Source organism: Tauraco erythrolophus, chromosome 4 (assembly GCF_009769465.1).
Source record: "Tauraco erythrolophus isolate bTauEry1 chromosome 4, bTauEry1.pri, whole genome shotgun sequence".
Lineage (NCBI taxonomy): Eukaryota > Metazoa > Chordata > Aves > Musophagiformes > Musophagidae > Tauraco > Tauraco erythrolophus.
In genome coordinates, this window is record NC_141468.1 from 10,373,605 (window position 1) to 10,392,770 (window position 19,166).

General features: G+C 38.2%; 1 protein-coding gene across 1 annotated transcript in view; it reads left to right on the top strand.

Moving 5' to 3' along the window:
• SEMA3A (semaphorin 3A) overlaps positions 1-19,166 on the top strand; it is a 169,876-nt gene that overhangs the window by 119,249 nt on the left and 31,461 nt on the right. Inside the window, exons 8-11 of the mRNA XM_086611182.1 lie at positions 15,965-16,107; positions 17,282-17,396; positions 17,495-17,564; positions 18,635-18,779. Of these exons, the coding sequence (XP_086467308.1) occupies positions 15,965-16,107; positions 17,282-17,396; positions 17,495-17,564; positions 18,635-18,779 (473 nt within the window). The remainder of the gene's footprint in view (positions 1-15,964; positions 16,108-17,281; positions 17,397-17,494; positions 17,565-18,634; positions 18,780-19,166) is intronic.

Sequence of the window (19,166 nt, forward strand, 5' to 3'; positions counted from 1 at the left end):
GTCTGCTGCACGCAGTACAGTTTTAGGAAAGTTCATACCTCTCAAAACAGGCACTGAGGGACACTACCCTAGTCCCAAACAGATCAGTGCATAGTCTCTGTCTGAACAGAGACTGGGAAGTGATTGCCAGCTTGGGGATCTCCACTCCCTCATGTGCACTGAATCGATCTATTAGTGATGTTCCTTAGAACTGCTAAATTCCAGGGTGTTTATGTCAGTGGTGAATATGGTATCAGGTCAACTACCCAGTAAATCCTGGTGAGCTTCGTATCAGGGAGAGACCTGAGAGTGTAGCCCTTCCCATCACCTGTGCTCTGACTTCTCTGGGGAGGAAAATGAATAAAAGAGCCAGAATAAGCTCTGGCTAGATGCAAGGTGTGGATAAATCAGTGCACCTGGCTGTGCAGGGTAAATTGGGTGATCTCTCTTGGGTGTTTGATGACCCAGGTGAGTTGCTTTTTATAGACATAGCTTTAGATAAACAAATCTGAGTCTCATCTGCCACCTCCAGCAGTAGGAGCTGTGTAAAAACCCATCTGTATGAGCATGATCCAGGAGTCACAGTTTTGATCCTGGATGTCTCCGGCTCTATATCCTTCTCACATTGAATAATAATCAGCAACTGCCTGATTATCAGTAGTGTCAGTGATATTCTGTTCTCCAGAAAGATGTGGGGTCTTGTTTGATTTTATTTATTTATTTATTTATTGTTTGTATGTATTTATTTCAATGGATAACTTGTAGACTTGGCAATGGGCAGCTTTGTAATGTGATGGTGTGTTCACATAAAGAAGGTGACAAACTCAGTATATAACTCCAGAAGTGGTAGCTGTGGCAATAATCTCTATTAGAAAGCTTTGTATAACTATTTGCAGTTGATATATGATTAAAAGAACCATATCTATCTATACATATATGTATAAATATAAACACATTACCCACATGCATCGGTTGATAGGAAGCCTCTCCTCTTGCCCTGGAGATGAATTTCAATAGGGGGAAAAAAGTAATTTGTCCAGGACAGGTGTAGGGTTCAGGTTCTAAGCCTGCTCTTTGCTTTGCTTTTTGTGTAGGCTCCACTTTAAATTACACAACATGAGTTTCTTTGTAATTACTATCTTTACAAAGATCCAAATCAGCTTAATGAAAATGAAAGTTCAGATTAGGTGGCAGGATGCCAAGGACAAAGCCAATGTGTTATATAGGCCTTGCCATTTCAAGTAGGTTTCCCATGATCTCTGAGAGCTCTACGAGGGCTCATCGCAGCTCTGAGGCTTGGAGAACACTGACTTTTGGCTACCAGATTATGCCTCCTTTCCTCTTCACAAAAGTAACTAACCATTTTTTTCAAGAAAAGTTAAGCAGAAATCTGCTTGCAGGGACTCACGCAGCAGAATACTAATCGATTTAAACAAAGCAGGAGCAGGTCTGTTACAGCCCCCTTCATTGGGATATGACATACATCTGAGTGCTTTTTTTACGTTCTTGTGTTGTTTTTTTTTTTTCTCTTCTGCTCTAGCCATCAATTTAATGAGTGTTGACCCTGTCAATACCGATTTCCTCTTCTCAGGCCACCACGTTCAGAGTTTGGTGGGCATTCAATAGAGATTTACTGTTCACTGGGTAATTTGAGTTCATGTGTGTGGTGAAAAATTAGTGAGGAGAATTACCCAGAAAAGTGGATGCCATGACAATGCATGTCACCATGGTGTGACCAGCTCTGCTGACATAGGTTTCAAAAGCTCTCCCCCTGTGAAAATGGGGCCTGTTTGCAAATTAATTAGTTTCTGGCAGCAGCTTGATTGTTGACCCAAAGTTTGTAGAGTGGAAAAACAATCAGATTAGTGTGTTCAATATAAAGGCCCAGCGCGGCACTCAAGTGCAGTTTGCCAAACTGTTGAAGCCGTGAATAGAGTGAAACAAATTCTTTTTTGAGAAGCCAAGGCAAAGGTTAAGTGTGATGTGACTAGAGCACGCTGGCCGCGGGCGGCGGGGGGAGAATCGGAGGCTTCAGCCTCACAGAAATAGAGAGTGCTGAGCGAGTCGCATTGAATTTAATGAAATTCACAGCTTCAGACCTAAAGTGTTTGGCAATGTTTTAGTCTGTGTTAAAGGGAGAAATAAGATGGCTTTGTTTTGAGAAGTTTTCTTTGTACGGTCATGTGGGACACCAGGGGACTGAGCCTCTAAAGGGTATTAGAGACACTTCCTGAGCCTCCGCGCTGTTTCTAAGCACCTGCAGACTTTGAGGTTTGTACCAGTTCCTCCCCTTCCCTGCCACACACTAACTCCCTTTATCTTGAATGATTCAATCCAGGCATCCCATTCATCACCTCCAACATTTGGGTAGGTTTCTTCTTTTAAATAGTGCTGGTGCCATGACTCACGGGCAAACGTATTAGAAATCAGCCCTTGCAAATAGATAGACTAGCTAAAACTTGTTATTGGGATACTGAGACAAAAGTTAGTTACTAAAAAACACCACAGACCAGATCTTTAGCTGATAATAAATGACAATATCTTCAATGCAGCCAAGAAAGATCAACTGATTTTTACTCATGGCAGTGCTCAGCTCATTTCATTGATATGCTTTATTTCTTCAATGGCTGTTTTCTATATAAATCTGCCCTTTAACATCCATTTGTGGCATTCACTGTTATGTCCTTAGAATATTTCCTTTACATCTAACAACCTCTACGCATTTTTTTAATTGTTGTTTTCCCAGTATGATGAATAGAAATATGGATAATGTAATGTAGCCTTCTCTTCAGCCAATGTCTTGGCTCTATTGGCCTGAATTAGAATACCTGACAGAACAGAAGGGATGGGAGGACAGAGCAGCTGAGCATAAAACAGGAAAGCTTCCACAACCGCACAGCCACCACCTCATCAAGTAACTGAGATGCCCAGCACACCTAGCAGAGTTAATGATGTTACCTTTTTCCCTCGTTCCATAAAATTACAACTGTTAGTCTGCAGCCTGTGCATACTTTGTGATTTGTTCTTGGTAATGGGGCTGAACCTAACCCCCTTTACACTAACATTCCTGAACTAACATTCCTGAACCGTGAATTGCTTGTCCCAAAAGGCTTCCAGTGTTGCTTGCAATTAACACAACTGATTGCTCAAAGCCAGCACCTGATGTGGCACGTAGCCAGCTGGAAACATAATTGGCTCCTTAGATGGAGAAACATCCACTTCATAGTGGAGTTTGTGATGACGGAATTATTAGTTCAAAGTAAACCAGGTATGTGAATACCTGGTCTATATATTAAATTCTCTGCTAGCACTAGACACAACTGAATTAAGTTGCAGACTCAAAGCCTTCCTTTCTCTCTGTCTCCATAACTTCCCCTTCTCTTTGTTCATGAAATCATGTAAATTCTAGTCTGAACGCTTGTAAGGCTAAGTAATTGCTTTTGTTCTTTGGGTTATTTAATTACAAATCTCAGTAGATGACAGGTCCTCTGCACTAAAGGAAGACATCACATTTGCACAGTTACAGAATCCCAACACAAATGTGTGTGGCAAATCAGTGACTGCAGATTTATTCATACCCTCTGGGACCTGCACTGCCTTTTCAGCTTAGCATGCAATATGATTTAAATTACAGCTTGTGCAGAGCTGTGCCTTGGGATTACACTCCATGTTTCCAACTGTTTATAGTTCAGTGAGCTTTAACCTCTGTGATTCCGAAAATTAAATAATGTCACGGCTGGTATCAAACTGATGGCTGGTACTAGATTGCTAAATACTGTCTTGTATTAAAAGCCTGTTTTTACAACAAAGTGGAAACATCAACATATTTAAAACACTGATAACACGTTCAGGTAGTCCAAGAGCACAATTCAAAAGTCACGCTAGCGAAGAATCGCAAAGCTGATGTTAAGCTCCATTCTCAAGGATATATTCTGACTTTTGTATTTAGCAGAGTTGTGGCTGCTGACTCCACAAAGCAGGGCTGGGCCTGACGCAGTACTTTGTGATTAGGCAGGCACAAAGAAAGTGTGAGATCAAGAAATGTAGATAGAGCATCTGTTGTAATTACATTCAGATTTGTTAATTCCTTCTAGATTTTATAGTTTCTTTGTTTCTGAAATACTATGATATATCAAATCTTCTGTCTTGAAGACCCTTCTGTGCTGTAACTGTAGGACATCTTAATATTTCTGAAGCCTTTCAACAGAGGAGGAAAGAAAACATATAGTTACAAAACTATGTATTTCATATGGCATGTCATTTCCCAGCAGATCGGTTTTCATCCTTGTCAGTTTTAACTGATACAAAATCTTCTAGTGATTTTTTTTCATTTACTTCTGCAAACCCACTATTTCTAGGATATATACTGTTTCAGTCCCACTTGAGCTGCTTAACTAGATTCTTCCCCAGGTTCTACCAGGCAACACCTGCAAAACAAAAGGGTGAAACAAATGTCACCAACAGCATCATTTAGCCCATAGAGCTATTATTCATGACCATGGTGTAAGGGAGAAAGACTAGGAAGAGGACAAATGGGAGAGACAAATGGATACTTATTTTTCACTTGTAAAGGTAGCACGTTTTACTAACAGAGATAATAAACAAAAAAGCTCCAAATGCCTTATTCACAGAATTGCAGTTCTCAGAGATGATGGACAGATGAGAAAACAAAAGCTTGACAAATGGTTCCTCATTTGATGCCTTTAAGTTTTGATAGTGGACTTGATCCTGAGCTTCCCGTTTTGCTGTATTGCAAAAGTGGTACTTTTTCCCCTTGATCTTCACAGCGTCCTGTATTGCTTATCTCAGGCTTCAGTGCCTAGCTTTTAGGTTTCAAAGTGGTGTCTAAGTATCCCATCCTTTGCTATTCCCTTGGAGTCTATGGATTTATGTCAATCTGTCCTTGTTGAATAGCTGGCTGCTAGATTTGATTTTCTAAACATGTAGATAGATGCTTTTACACATCATACAGTGAAAAAGAAAGAGTAAGGTTTATGGTAACATTTAAGATATGTCAAGGTACACAGTTATTCACCAGCTAATAGTTGATAGTCCGAAGCAGTGAATGCCTCAGATATTGTGATATTGTACAGATAAATGGCTATATTGTTGAAATGTGGTAATGCTGCTTTTAAGAACCTCAATCTCAAAAGCTGCAGTGTTGTCTGAAAGTTTCTGTATCCAAAAGACAGTTGAGAGTAACCCACCGAAGCTGAGCTCCCAGCTGATAGGCCTTTTATAGCTCTTTTTCCCTCTGTTCTCAGATCTGTATCACTGCCAGCTATAGGCTGAATGTTTCACGTGTTAGGAAGGAGAGACATTCCGTAGCGTTATTGGGGAAAATCACCCCTTTCAAAGGCAAGGGTTAAACTGTACATCTTTAAGACCACCATCTCTTGTACAACATCCAGCAGAATTCGATGTTCCTGAGCTATTAGGGCTGTCACAAGCATACTAAGTAAATGAAGACAAAATAGTTCCCTTTCTGATTTACCTTTTAAAGAGATAGGTTGACCTGTGGTTTTGTTGGATTCTTGGATTATGGAAAAGAGTATTTTTAACGTATGTTTATATATATATAAATTTCATTTCCTTTTGATGAGTTTGTAAAGACTTATGTTCAGGTAAGTGCAGCAAGATTTGTAGGAATATTTTATTAGATGAGTTCATAGAAGAAGAAACCAGATAACCTTTCAGGGACAGAGCTTTTTTTACAGATGATCCTTCAGAAAAACAGAAGAAAAGATATTTTAAAGACTGGATTACATATTTTTCCCATTCACTCCACAGCTCTTATGAGATATTTGAAAGCACTCAGTGCTAACACATTATCTGTGAATATGGCCATATATCTGAGGATTGGTGTTTATTGATCCTTTTACTGCCGTTTGAGCAAAATTCAATATCCTTATAAAGAGCGAAAGTGTTCCACTGGTGTCAGTGAGATTAATCATATTTCCTGAGCTCTATGATAACGTTTGACACGCTGTAAAATCTGACAGTCACGGGGCACAGGTCTCTTCACTTACCCAGCCCTTCGGTCTCTGTTTCCTATTCTCCTGTTTCTCTAAAGGAACTTCCACTAAGAGCAGAAAAAGCTCCATGAGAGGAAAAGATGCAAAACCTTCCTATGAGATATTTTACATGGACTAGTGAGTCATCACCTTTTTTCACGAGATTGTGTAAATAGGTTGTCATTATTAATACTCAATTCTGCTGCATATTTGACATACTTTCAGCTTTAATTTTTTTTGCCAGATCTGTCAGTAGAAAACATTCTTTAAAAAAAATGTTCCATGGTTTCCCATTTATTACAGGACCTACATTTTTTAGTGCATTTCATTCTTCTATTACTTTTTAGATACTTTTCTAAACTTTCTGATAATTTCTCTCCCTGCTGTTTAGGTATCACAAGCGTGTGTGCTGCAAATTCCTCCCTCACTGCTTTTAAAAAATGCTAAAAAAATGCTAAAATTTTCAGTCCGATGCAATGTTACTCCAGTAAGGTTTTCCTTCATAAAAGTCACAGAAATTACATCAAATATTTCTGAAATTCTGTCAGTGAATGAAAAAAAAAAAATATTTGCTTGTACAGAATAAAAGTACATACCAATTAAACAGTTTTAGGTGAACCAACTTTCTGATAGAGCTTTTTTTTGTCACACCTGTGCTATCAAATACTTTCTCTTTTTTTTTTTCTTTGGTGAGCAAAGCTAAGTTTCACATCATCAATATAGTAGTACATTATTTCAGTTGGCTATAAATCTTGTTAATATCTTAAGTTGACTGAAGCTAAATTAAGTTGCAATCACATACTATGCTCACATGACTACTGAAAGAGGTTGTCATAACTGATGCTATCACACTGTATACCTCAGGTTACGCTGAGGGGTTTTGCTTCTGCTTACAGATGCCTTACTGCATTTTATGTTGCTGCTCAACACAGACAGATCAGTTAAAACCAGTCAGTCACCCAGCCTTTTTTTCAGTCTTTGCTGCCATCCCTCATTATGCTTACTTTAACGGATTTTGTGTCAAGTTGCTTTACACTAGCTGTAAATGTTAATTATAACAACAAAACCTTTTTCATAGTTTGACCAAATGACCTCAGTTTTGTGGCCAAATCTAAAGGTTTTAACAACAACAACAAAAAAATAAATTACAGGAGATTGGATAGGTTAGGAAATTGCTACAGGAGTGTTGTCTGTTGGATCACTTCTTGCGAGCTGGCTCAAGCTGATGATCATATCCCGATGAATGATCATCCCTCACTGAGATTTGAGATGATGTCAGAGTCCTGTCCAGTTTTTTGACATGACAACTGGGAGGAGATTGTTTTTACAGCTACACAACCCCTTCCACACGCTTCAAATTGAACCTGGCAGTGCAAAATTTGGAATTTTTCTTCCTGTTTTCAAAATAGATGATTTTTGACACAAAGGTCATATTTGTTCACATTATAGGCAGAAAAAAGTAATATATGTGTGGACAAATGGTTCTACTGGAGACAGGGTTATGCACTGCACAGAGTTGACAGAGAAATCGTAAGAGTTTAGGTCTCAGGAGATATATGGAGGCTGAAGACATACTTGTCAAGCCACTGTTGTTCATTTTGGGGCTTCATGCCTTTGCCAATCGTACTGCTGAAGACTGTCCCACTTTCCCTTCAATGAAATGTGTTTGCCTTGTTAATCCCCAGCTATTCCTCACACTGAGCCAGGGACTTGTCTCCTGCAACGTGCTTGTGCTGATGGCGTTGCTGCAGCATGCTCTCTCTGCCTTCGGGATACTTTCTTGTATCCTCTAATTTCCAAGTTGCAAAGAGGAAGAATATTCCATCCAGACGTAGTCGCACATCTCTCAGCATTCTGGAAGGTCTGAGAAAACCACATTAGTGCAAAGGAACAAGGTTGGTCTCTGAGTTTTGGGTCATCTACCATAAACTGCTTGGGCATCTCCGGGGACTTGTGCTCCACGTGTGATTCTTCAGAGTTTACAAAAGGCAGGCCCATAGCATGGCTCGGATTGCCAAAAGTGTGTAACACCCTAAATCAGAAACATCTTTTGTCTTCAGTGCCTCCGCGCTCCACTTCCTCCCCTAATACATCACTTTTTAACATAAAGACTGTGATATTTAGTTTTTGTCACTCATCCAGACCTCTAAAGATGTAGGTTACACAGCTAAGACACAGGCTTTCCAGTGTTTTTATTTCCAAGTATCAATGTCAAAAACTTCAGATAAATGACTGGAAGAGGAAGAAACAGGCTCTTCGCTGGAACTCTCATTAGTACTTTCTGCAGAGAGGTTAAGAAATACAGAAAATTGAGTTTAAAGTATTCCTAAATGGAGACAATATGCTTCAAGCCTTACTTTCTGTTCTGTGAAGGACACTAGTTTTCTCAGTTGCCCAATTATAGTCTCTGAGGGAAAAGTAAGTCAGTTTAAAATTAATTGTGTTGATAGATGTACAACACCTTAAAACATAGTCAGCAGTGGAAAAGAGGTGTTAATTTTGGTTGTTGTTCTGTAAAGAGATAATAATCACCTCTTTTAAATTAAATAGGGTGGGTAGATCATAAGCATTGTTTTGTGAGAAATCTAATTTATGTTGAGAATTAAGCTATAATTTTACTGAACTTTTGAATTCACTTTTCTTCACCATGCAATTACTCATTACAGGGAATCAAAACTATTGTTGTCTCTTTAGAACAAAGGCTTCAGAAACTGATAATTGCATCAGAGATCAACATTTGCTTCTTTCTCCTTCCTGTGCGAGCTAAAACGTTACTCCGGAGAAATATTCATACCGAATTATGCCTCTAAGGCAGAGGAGGAGAAAGAATAGTGGAAATGCCTGGAGATTTAAGCCTTGGCTGGTACTCAGAAGCTCATTTACACTACTTTAGAGGTGTTAAGTACCTCAAATTAAGGTTGTGCTCTCTTTAAGGTCGTTTGGTCCTGTGGCCCTGGGGAGGGGGCTGGGGCTGTGAGCTTCCAGCCCTTCCCTGGACCTTCTGGAGGTGCACCCAATAGCTCATCCCCTGACTGACCTTACAAAGTTCTTCTTATAGCCAGCCAGCCAGCGTGGAGCTTCTGTGCCTTCATATATTATTAATGCTCCGAACTACGCTTGCCCTTCTTCTTTTGCCCCAACCATAAATCTGCAGTTCCTTAAAAAAAGCTCCACTTAATGCAGATGTAACATCTCTCCCATTGAGAATGATCCATTGGTGACACTCAAGGTCAAAGCACTGAAAAGCCACAACTAGATTCCTGTTGTTGTATGTGTAAGAGTGGCACTGAGGTGTGGAGCAATTTACATGCGTAAGAGCTTTGTGCATCTTTTTTGATGTGTATCTTTTGCTTTTATGTTGCTGTTGCATCCATGTATTGAGATGATGGAAGAGTGATATGTTAATATTATTTTTAATACCTTTCATCCTTGAAAATCAGTAATCTCCTTATGTCACAAAAAAAAGCCCCAAATTCACACAAGTCACCACTGAAACAGAACAGCCAGATTCTGCAGAGAAGGAGATTTTTTTCCTTAATTCTGCAAAGAGTTTTGAATCAGAAAAAAAAAAAAAAGAATATGCGTGCAGTTGAAATTACAAGAAGCCATAGCTAGACCTTAAATTTATTAGCCTGTATTATAATCTGACTATATCACCAAAAATACTTTTATTAGTCTTTGAAAAATTAAAATAAATAAAACACAATATGACTTCTAAGAAGGAAAAACTGTCATTCATAGCTAACATACTATTTTAAGATCAGTTTTCCTCAGCATCAGTCTGAAATGACTCGAAGACAAACTGCTTGATAAATATCAGTTTTTAAAACTCTTTCTGATGAGAATTTCCGTTGCAACATCAATAAGTGACTATAGTGCTTCTTATCCCGTGATAGCTCCAAACATCTCAGTCATGATGTAGCCTGCGTGCTACACATCCATCTCCACCTATCCATGGCTTTGAAAACAGTGTCTTTAAATCACATCTCTGCTCTGTGGTCTATCCCTGGTACTACTGTCAGCATCTGACAGTGAGTTACCACAGAAGCCTCATATTAGGTCCATAGTAGCCACAAGTTGTCCCTTGTGCAAAGAGCATTCCCACCTTGAGGATGTGGTCTGATGCCATCCATGTTGTTGAGGAGCTTCACCGTTAGCGGTGAATCCATGAGAGCTCCGCTGTCTTTGCCTGAGTCATTGGCAACAAAAGGGATGTAAAAGCTGAAGAATTAAAACTAAGGGCCTTTGGAAGAACACCACTGAAAGCTTCAGTGTTTTGTAAACTGGATTCGAGTGTGTAAAACTACAAACCAACTTAGCTCTCTCATCACCATATATGAAAAGTTTTGTCCCCTGGTGACCTTGCCGAGCGCGTTGGTGGTAGACGGCTCTGCTGCGCACGTTTGGGACCGGTGCTGCGAGTCCTCCTCTCTGCGGGGAGCAGAGCTCGTTGTGATTTCAAGTTCAGATTTTCTGAGGACAGCGCTTGCTTCTCTGTGCCGGGTCTCAGTGGATGGGCACTGCACGCGTTTATGAAGTCCTGAGTAGCTGTCTATTTTTGTTGTTGTTAAATTTTTAATTTCAGCTTCCCTAGTCTTGTTCCTCTCCTCAGGGCCCCAGTCACCCTCCAGTACTTTTCATTAAATTATAGCAATTGCAGTTTTACTGAGCGTAAAATTTCCCTAGTTTCCTAGAATTTTCTTGCTGTGAACTGATAAATTAGTCATTTTGACCATAAATATACAATAATAGGGGCATCCAGTTCAAACTCTTTACAAAACATTTCCTGAGAGAACTGCCCTTTGGCTCCTGTCAAACGATGAAGAGATGACCCGAGCTTCTGTTCCCGCAGCTGACTCAATCTTGACAGCTAAAGGTAATTTCTGTGCCTTCAAGTTTATAGATCTTCATTAAAATGCTAATACAATTCAGTTAGAAATCCAATTTCTGACTTTTATTGTTTCTTGCTGTTGGGGTTGTGCGCGTGTGCAGTTGTTGCTGCTAAAGAGTGACATTTGTAGAAGAACAAATGCGGATCGATTTTCCTTAGCTTTTTCTCCACATGAAGTGCTGAGACAAGCAAAACATGTTTCCATTACTTAACTAAGCAAACAATGGCGTATAAATCACAGAGGCAGCTGGACCAAGGTGTCATTTTCATAAAGAGCCAGATTTCTCATGAAGGACAGTTTAATGGGCCACTGTCAGTGAAACGTCTGCAGAGCTGGGAATTGCAGGAGGGCACACCAAAAGTGGCTCGCGAAAGCTGTTGTGTGGGAGCTGAGAAATAGCCCCACAGCCAAGGCAACTCGAAAAAGGAGACCGAAAAAGGTGTGTGCTTTCATAATTCACTTCTTGAGGCTGATTGTTTCCAATAAAAATCTAAGTTTTTATTTTTAGCTAGTTCACGTTGGCTGCAAGATCAGAGAAGTGTTTTTAGCTGTAATTTTATTTTGATCATGTTTACGCTGTGGCTTTGGTTCTCCTTTGATCATGCTTAAACATGTTTCAGACATGTTTGTTTGATGTATGCTGTTTTTAAAAGCACTCTTCCACATTATCTGCTTGTGTTTGTTTCTTTTTTTAAAGCAATGAACCATTGCAAAATGTTCGCCATCATATTTCTTAAATTCATTTTCCCAAAACACACTTCCTGGACTTATAGCCAATGGGCTTTTAAACAAGAAAGTGTTTAACTGTTGTAACAGCATTTCTGAGCACTTCACGGATTGGAAACAGTTTCAGGGTTGCAGAATACTCGCTAGTTCACGTGCAGAAATTTGAAGTCATCCTATGTATCCACAGTAGCGACAGTGCACTGACTTTTACAATTGTCACCAGTAGGTTTGGATCAAAGTCTCACTTTCCATTCAGTAAAACTTGCTTGAAGTTCATTCCAGCTCTTCTTTTGTGGCTGTGTTGTATGTATGAAATAGGTCAACCCTGACTGTATTATTTTAAACTTCCCATGGGGACCCCTTGATACCGAACCTGTTTAATTTTGCAGGGTAAGACAGGGCAGTTTCAATACTTGAACATACACATTCATGGATGACATTCTTTCTTCTTCTGCATGGGTGAGCAATTAGGAGAGTCAAGGAGAAGTCCCTCATCTGTGGACAACATCTCCCTTCCCTTCCTCAAAGAAGAGCAATACAAAAATGCTACGTAGTCCATGGAGACCGCTATGTTGCGTGACTGTCGGCCATCTGGCTGATTGATTCATCATGACCCTAAACAGTGAGTTGTAAGCATGGTCTGAAGCCCTGAAGTTAAATGCAAGTGTGCATCAAGCCTCAGGCAAGTCAAACAGCTCCTCTGCTAATGAAACAATAAAGAACACACTACAGATCACTAGCTCACACCACCCACTTCTTAGCTTTATAACCTACTAAATTATCAACCAGATTTCTCTCTCTACACACGTATGTACACATGCAAACATAATCGTGATGTTGCTTTTATGATCGTTATATTCATTCTGAACAGAAATGAATCTATTTCTGTATGCAACAGGACACGTCCCTTTATTTGCTTCATTGCATAGACAATAGATGTGTTATATGGAAGAGGGGGAAAAAAAACAAACACCAACAGGTAACAACAGCAAGGGCCCTATAACATGAAGAAACACTTTTATTGACTAAAACATATCGATTTAACTAGATGGTGAAGCAGGCTGAGGCTTACTCAGTAAGAAACACCAGTGTTTTTCAACAAAAACTGTTCTGTGATGTACAGTGTTTTCATATGAGGCTATCTGACTGCTTTATTTTCAGGGATGTAGTTAGGTTTATTAATCACTGACTGAAAATTTAATTTGTCCCAGATGAACACTGGTAAGAAATGTATACAAAGCATATTCACATGTGCTCTGGCTGTGGCATTAGTTATACCTGCCTTCCTCATACCCCTCTCCTCTGCTACCACTCTGACAGAATTATTTGAAATACATATTTTTCTATCATTCTTGTATCAGTCCTGCTTTAATACTAGACTCTCTTACTGCTTCTAGGTTCACTTGTGAAATTATGAGAGGGAAAGAAAAGAATAATAATATGCTAACCGAGGCAAGTTTATATAACTTGTACTATATCAGCAATATTATTGACTCGAATGGGACTCCCCACAGTATCTTCATAGGCCAATGTAAATTTAGATTCTTCATGCCTGATAATACAGTGATTTATTTTAGAATTTGATATCTTGTGATTTACAAAACCCATTGCACTAGAAACAAATCATTCAACCATTTGGGAATGTAGTTAGGTTTTGGTTGAATTAGTTTTTTTTTTTACTCTTTTCGTTAAGACCTTAAGATTGTAAAAACAATGTATTCAGACAAGAGGTTCTCCAGATCCAGTAGCCCAGACCAGTGTCTACTAATGGATATCCTCTTTCTTTGGTGTATCCTTCCACAGGATGCCATACAGAAATTTTCAAGCTGTAGCCTTGTGTTTCTTGTGATAGAAGTTGCATTCAAAGATCTGGTAGATCATATATAAAATAACAGATATTTATGATAGTACAATATAGCCTACATATTATTTATCTTGGACCTCATGTCAGTGTAACTTGAAGGCTATTAAATACACGCTAGAAAGAAAGGAAGGGAATTTAGTAGCTTAAGGTAATGGGGTTTGGGGTGGAGAGCTTAAGCGGCTTACAGATTTTTGATGTTTTCAGATGTCTAAAAAGATTTATTTTAAATAACAATAGGCAATAGACACAGTTCCAAAGAGATCTGTTCTGTGGCCTGTGTTGTTCAACATGTTCATAAATAACCTGAAAAAGAGATTGAGCAGCAGGATGAGAAAATTTCTCACTCAATGCTAAGTTATTCAGCATAGTGAGACAAAGGAAGACTGTGAAGAGTTACAAAAGGATCTTATGCAACTGAGTAGCTAAGCAATCCAATGACAAATTAAATTATTGTTGATGAATGATGTAGTGATAAATCATGGGGAAAAGCATGAGGAAAACATGCCTGTCTCCACACATAAAATGATGGGTTGCAGACTGAGCATTACCAATGAAGAGTGAAGTTCTGGGGTTACAGCACATAAAGTTCCATGAAAATTTCAAATTACTGCTTAAGAACTGCCAAATCCGTATTAAATATTAGGAATTAATAGAAAAATAATGGAGAATTCAACAAAGAGCATTACTATAGCCCTTCTATAAGAGCACAATTCATCCACATCTTGAACACTGTGGATATTTCAATACAGGAATTAAGAAGCAACAAATGAAGTTAGTAAGATCAATGTTCAAAACATGAAATCAGAAGTAGGTTTTAGTTCACCAGATTGTGTACGTGAGGAGCAAACTCTGAAAGGGCGCTATGAAGGCTGCAAATTTGGATAGGTTCAAGAAGCGTCTAGACAGATAACTGGATGAAAAATCTATTGAGAGTTACTAGGTACACAGAAAGCAACCAAGCTTAGCGAGTCAGCTACATTGAAAATAGTTGGAGGAAGGGAGGCTGTTCTGGGAGCGTATTATTTGTACTTACCATACTCTTTCTTTGTCCCACATAATTACTTCTGAACAGTGTTGGAATCTCTATATTGGTCTAAGTAAATCTTGATCTAAGCCAGTATGATAATGGCAGTATGGTCATTCTCATGTACTCTGTACATATATATGTACATATGCACATACACATACACACACACACACACACAGACTCATGAGAATACACACACACACACAGAATTATGCAATAAGTGCTCATATAATAGACACATCTAAACATATACATGCATGTATATAAAAATATCAAAATACATTGCTTACAAACACTGCCATCCTTAATGAGGCAATGAGTTTCTCAGGACAGCTAGTGCAAGCTGGCTAAACAAAGTACAGTTCATTATTTCTGTGACTCTATAGAAATAAACATATACTGAAAAGATGGTAATGCATGACACTAAAATAGCTTAGAATTTCACATAAGCACAGGACTCTTTGAGTAGTTAAATATAGTTCACAGTTAATTATCCCAGCAGGATGTAAAATGGTTATAAAACAGATTGGTAAATCTGTTGGATATGCCTTCTTTTTCCAAATATAGTGAAAGATACCAGCTGAAGTATCTCTGTAAAATACAGTGATGAGCCAGATTCACCACTGGCATTAATTTACTCTTACAATTTCTGTAAACTTCTCTCTCAAAACTTCTTTCCACCATTTGTTACGTAACCAATCAGTATGTCTGAATGTCATGTATTTTTATTTGTTGATGTATCTTCTTTAGCACTAAGTAATGTTGTCACTCCAATTGTCAAGAAATAAAGGGTTTCTGTGGAAAAAAAAAAAAGAATTCTTTAAAAAATGACAAGACACAGATTTTGAACAACTTGAATAGAAATTCACAAATGCGCTTCTCTTCTGAAAACAAGACAAAAATGTTTGGGTTTAAGGGATCATAATGTGGAAGTAGACAATATCAATCAAAACTGTATTTTTTAACTCAACTTTTTTGACAGTAACACAGTAATACTTTTCTAGAGGTAAAATACTTTCTTTACATATTCTTCATTATTGCTCAAGTTAGGAATATTACATTTGTCTCAATAATGTCCTCATTTTATGTACAACACATACAGAAAGATTATTGACCAAAATTCAAAACATTCAAAGAAAAAAGAAAGGTGTCAATATCAAATACATGGAATTAGGAAGCCATGCTGTAATGTTATACAACAATTTGAAAAGAGATTTCGTGAACATTTAATTGCTTCAATACTAAAGTTCAGGTCTGTTCATTAAACATCTGTAGCAAACACCATTACGTTGTAAAGATAAGAGGAACATGTTAATGGGTGATGATATACCTAACATAGATATATTTGCCATTTGATGCGAAGATTGACTCTTGGGAAGCAAAATCACAAATTGTTTACATAAGAAAGGCAAATGATTCAGTTCATGGAGTGGTAACATGCACAACGCCATTGTCTTCTCAGATCCTAGGTTTATCAGTGCTCACCTGATACCAGAGAGCGACAATCCAGAAGATGACAAAATCTATTTCTTCTTCCGTGAGAATGCAATTGATGGAGAGCACACTGGAAAAGCCACTCATGCCAGAATAGGGCAGATCTGTAAGGTAAAATGCTGACTTCTTTGTGTGAGATTGAATACACTTGCAGGATGCATATGCTTTGTGAGTGATTTTAGAAACTGCATTTTCTTGCCTGTAAACTATCCAGTGTTAATTAACAGTGGCATTGTAGTATAGCAGAGGTCATCCTGGGTGAAAAATAGTTAGGGGAGAACACACACAAAGGTATACTATTCAGTTCTCTATTTGAGGAAGCTTCACGAACTATGTTTAAAAAGTCGTAGGCATCTTCTGAGGCTTAGAATGTGTCTGCAAAAGAGAGAATCTTTTACAGGAAATGTGATACTTCCAGATAGGCCAAAACCATTTGAAATATTTACTTTTTAAAGGAATGTTAATACCTTTTCATTCCCACATTAGTGAAAATCTTTAAAACAGAGGAAAGGAAGATTTAATGAAACAGTTGTTTAAGCTTAGCTGAGAGAAGAGAGAGAAGAGAGCAAGCGTTCAGAAGACCCTTAATGACTGCAGGTTGAGTCATTCATCCGTACTGATAAACGACCAAATATTTCCCTGATAGACTTTTAAAAAGATGTCAGCAAATGAAATGATATTAATAAATGTTGTAGCTTTGGCAACTATAATGTTTACAGTAAAATTTCATGTTAATCCCTAAGAACAATTTCAATTTATCTCCTCAAATCCAGAGGTATCTGCTTGAAAGCCAGTTATCCCATAAGTACGGAGTCCTTGGGGCATTTTATTGATAAGTTTTGCAGCTATTTAACTGATCCCACTGTTCTGGCATTTTTATCTACTTTGTTCACTTGCAACTTGCATTTCTACTTTCTTGCTACCAAGTTAAGAGTAATTAACCCCTTAAGCTTTACCAGCACATGGCAGCCTGGGAGCTCTGGAGCAGAATACTCTTTCTCCAGTGTCATATATGTATTACATTATGTAAAGAGGCTTGGAGATTTTTTTTGTTTTGTTTTTTAAATGACATGCTACTATGAAATATGTAGCAATATAATGTAAAATAAAAGCAATTCAGAATGAGCATCTTTGACAACTTAATAATGCTTTTGTATGTAGAAGGTATATTTTCTGTTTTCTATAAGTAGCGTATTGTGGTTATTTACTGTATTTTCTCTGTAGCCTATTGATACTTCAAACAAAGACTGTTACTAGATATTAATACAAATACTTTTGTTATTAGAATGACTTTGGTGGACACAGGAGCCTTGTTAACAAATGGACAACTTTCCTCAAAGCACGTCTGATTTGTTCTGTGCCAGGACCCAATGGCATTGACACACACTTTGATGAGCTACGTAAGTGGCAAAAATGGCTTTGAATACAGAAATGTTTTCAGGTATTATCCATATGAATTTAACTCAATTTTCTTTTCTGTCTCTTGTTATTTTTACAGAGGATGTGTTCCTAATGAACTCAAAAGACCCTAAAAATCCAATAGTCTATGGAGTGTTTACAACTTCCAGGTACAGAATGTATCATTTTACTTGCATGGAAGCTTGGGTGGCTGCTTTTTTTAAAGAGGTCTCTTTGGTAAAAATGTTTTTCACACAAAATTTTCTTAACCTTTGAACTCAGAAGTCAGTGGCAGTACAAAGTAATGAATTAGGTTTCTTTTCTTATGAGTAACATACATCATCACTCTGAAGGAAGTAATCACAAAGACTGTCAGTTTCTCAGCCTGTTCTTGCGGTTGAATTGGCTTTTAATAGCAAGGATCAGAATTTGTAGCCCTTTCCACACAGACCTGGAAAAATAGCAGAAGCCTAAATATGTTTGTTTGGGGGCAGGGTGAAATAGAAAATCTGTGGTGTAAGAAATTGGCTAGGCAAGGAGATATTAATAAAAATATCGCTGAAATCTGGAAAGTTTAACAATCTTTCAAAAATTATATTATTGTATCACACATAACTGTGTCTTGAATGTTTTGGTTTCATTGTGCTTTCACTGAGAGCACAATTATACTTGTATCTTCAGCCTGAGGAAGGCTTGCAGTACTGGTTGCGTTGCCACACTTATCTGTGAAAGACAAAAGTTATAGTTTCTAAACAGAAAGAATGTTTCTAGTGATAACCAGGTGTAGAAGATGGAGATTTACAAGCACTTACTATCTTCTGTAAGAAATCTCAAGGTAAGAAACAACACTGAAGTTTCCGTGTGTGCTGCCCAAATGATGGAACAGATTGCTTAAAAAAATAGAAAAATGCAAAGTGTAGGAAAGAATTGACTAAGCCTCTAGGGACGGCCCCGTTGAAGTTTACTCAAATTGGGGCTTTGGCCTTCTGGGGACAATATGTTTTAAATATCAGAATAGCAGCCATCTGCTTAGGAAATGGTCTGAGAGATTGTATCAGTTATGCTGAACTTTCACAGGAGGTGAGTTAGGATTGCTCTGAGAGCATGTCAAGAGTTTTGATAATCAACACATGCAATAAATTAGAAAGCAACAAGCTGCTATTCCCATAGCTCTTCTGCTCCATTAAACTGACTGATCATTTGAAGAACCTGATTTGATTTCTTCTCCCCTCATTTTCAGTAATATCTTCAAGGGGTCGGCAGTGTGTATGTACAGCATGACTGATGTGAGGAGGGTATTTCTTGGTCCTTACGCCCACCGAGATGGCCCAAACTACCAGTGGGTTCCCTACCAAGGGCGAGTGCCATATCCACGGCCAGGAACTGTAAGTACCCTAAGAAATATAGGAATCTAAAAAGGGAAAACTGGTAAATATTTTCACATGTTATATGGTTCTTGACCTGAGATCCAGGAAATAAACCAAAATAGGTAATGAAATGGGTAGGGTGGCAGAAGGGAAAGCTAACAACTCCTTCAGGTCCAAAATGCATTGATTTTCTTGTAAAATAAGAAACTGCAATAACAATTTCATTTGGATTTTAATTTTGGCATTCATATTAACAAGTTCAGCAGAAGTTTGAGCAATGGCTGGAGAACTTTACTGAAAGTCAAATGTTTAATAAATTGCTCTGCATTATCCTTGCCTTGGAATTTGTCTTTGTTCCAAATATTGGCTGAGCCATTCTTAGTGAGAATGAACAGAAAACAGAGC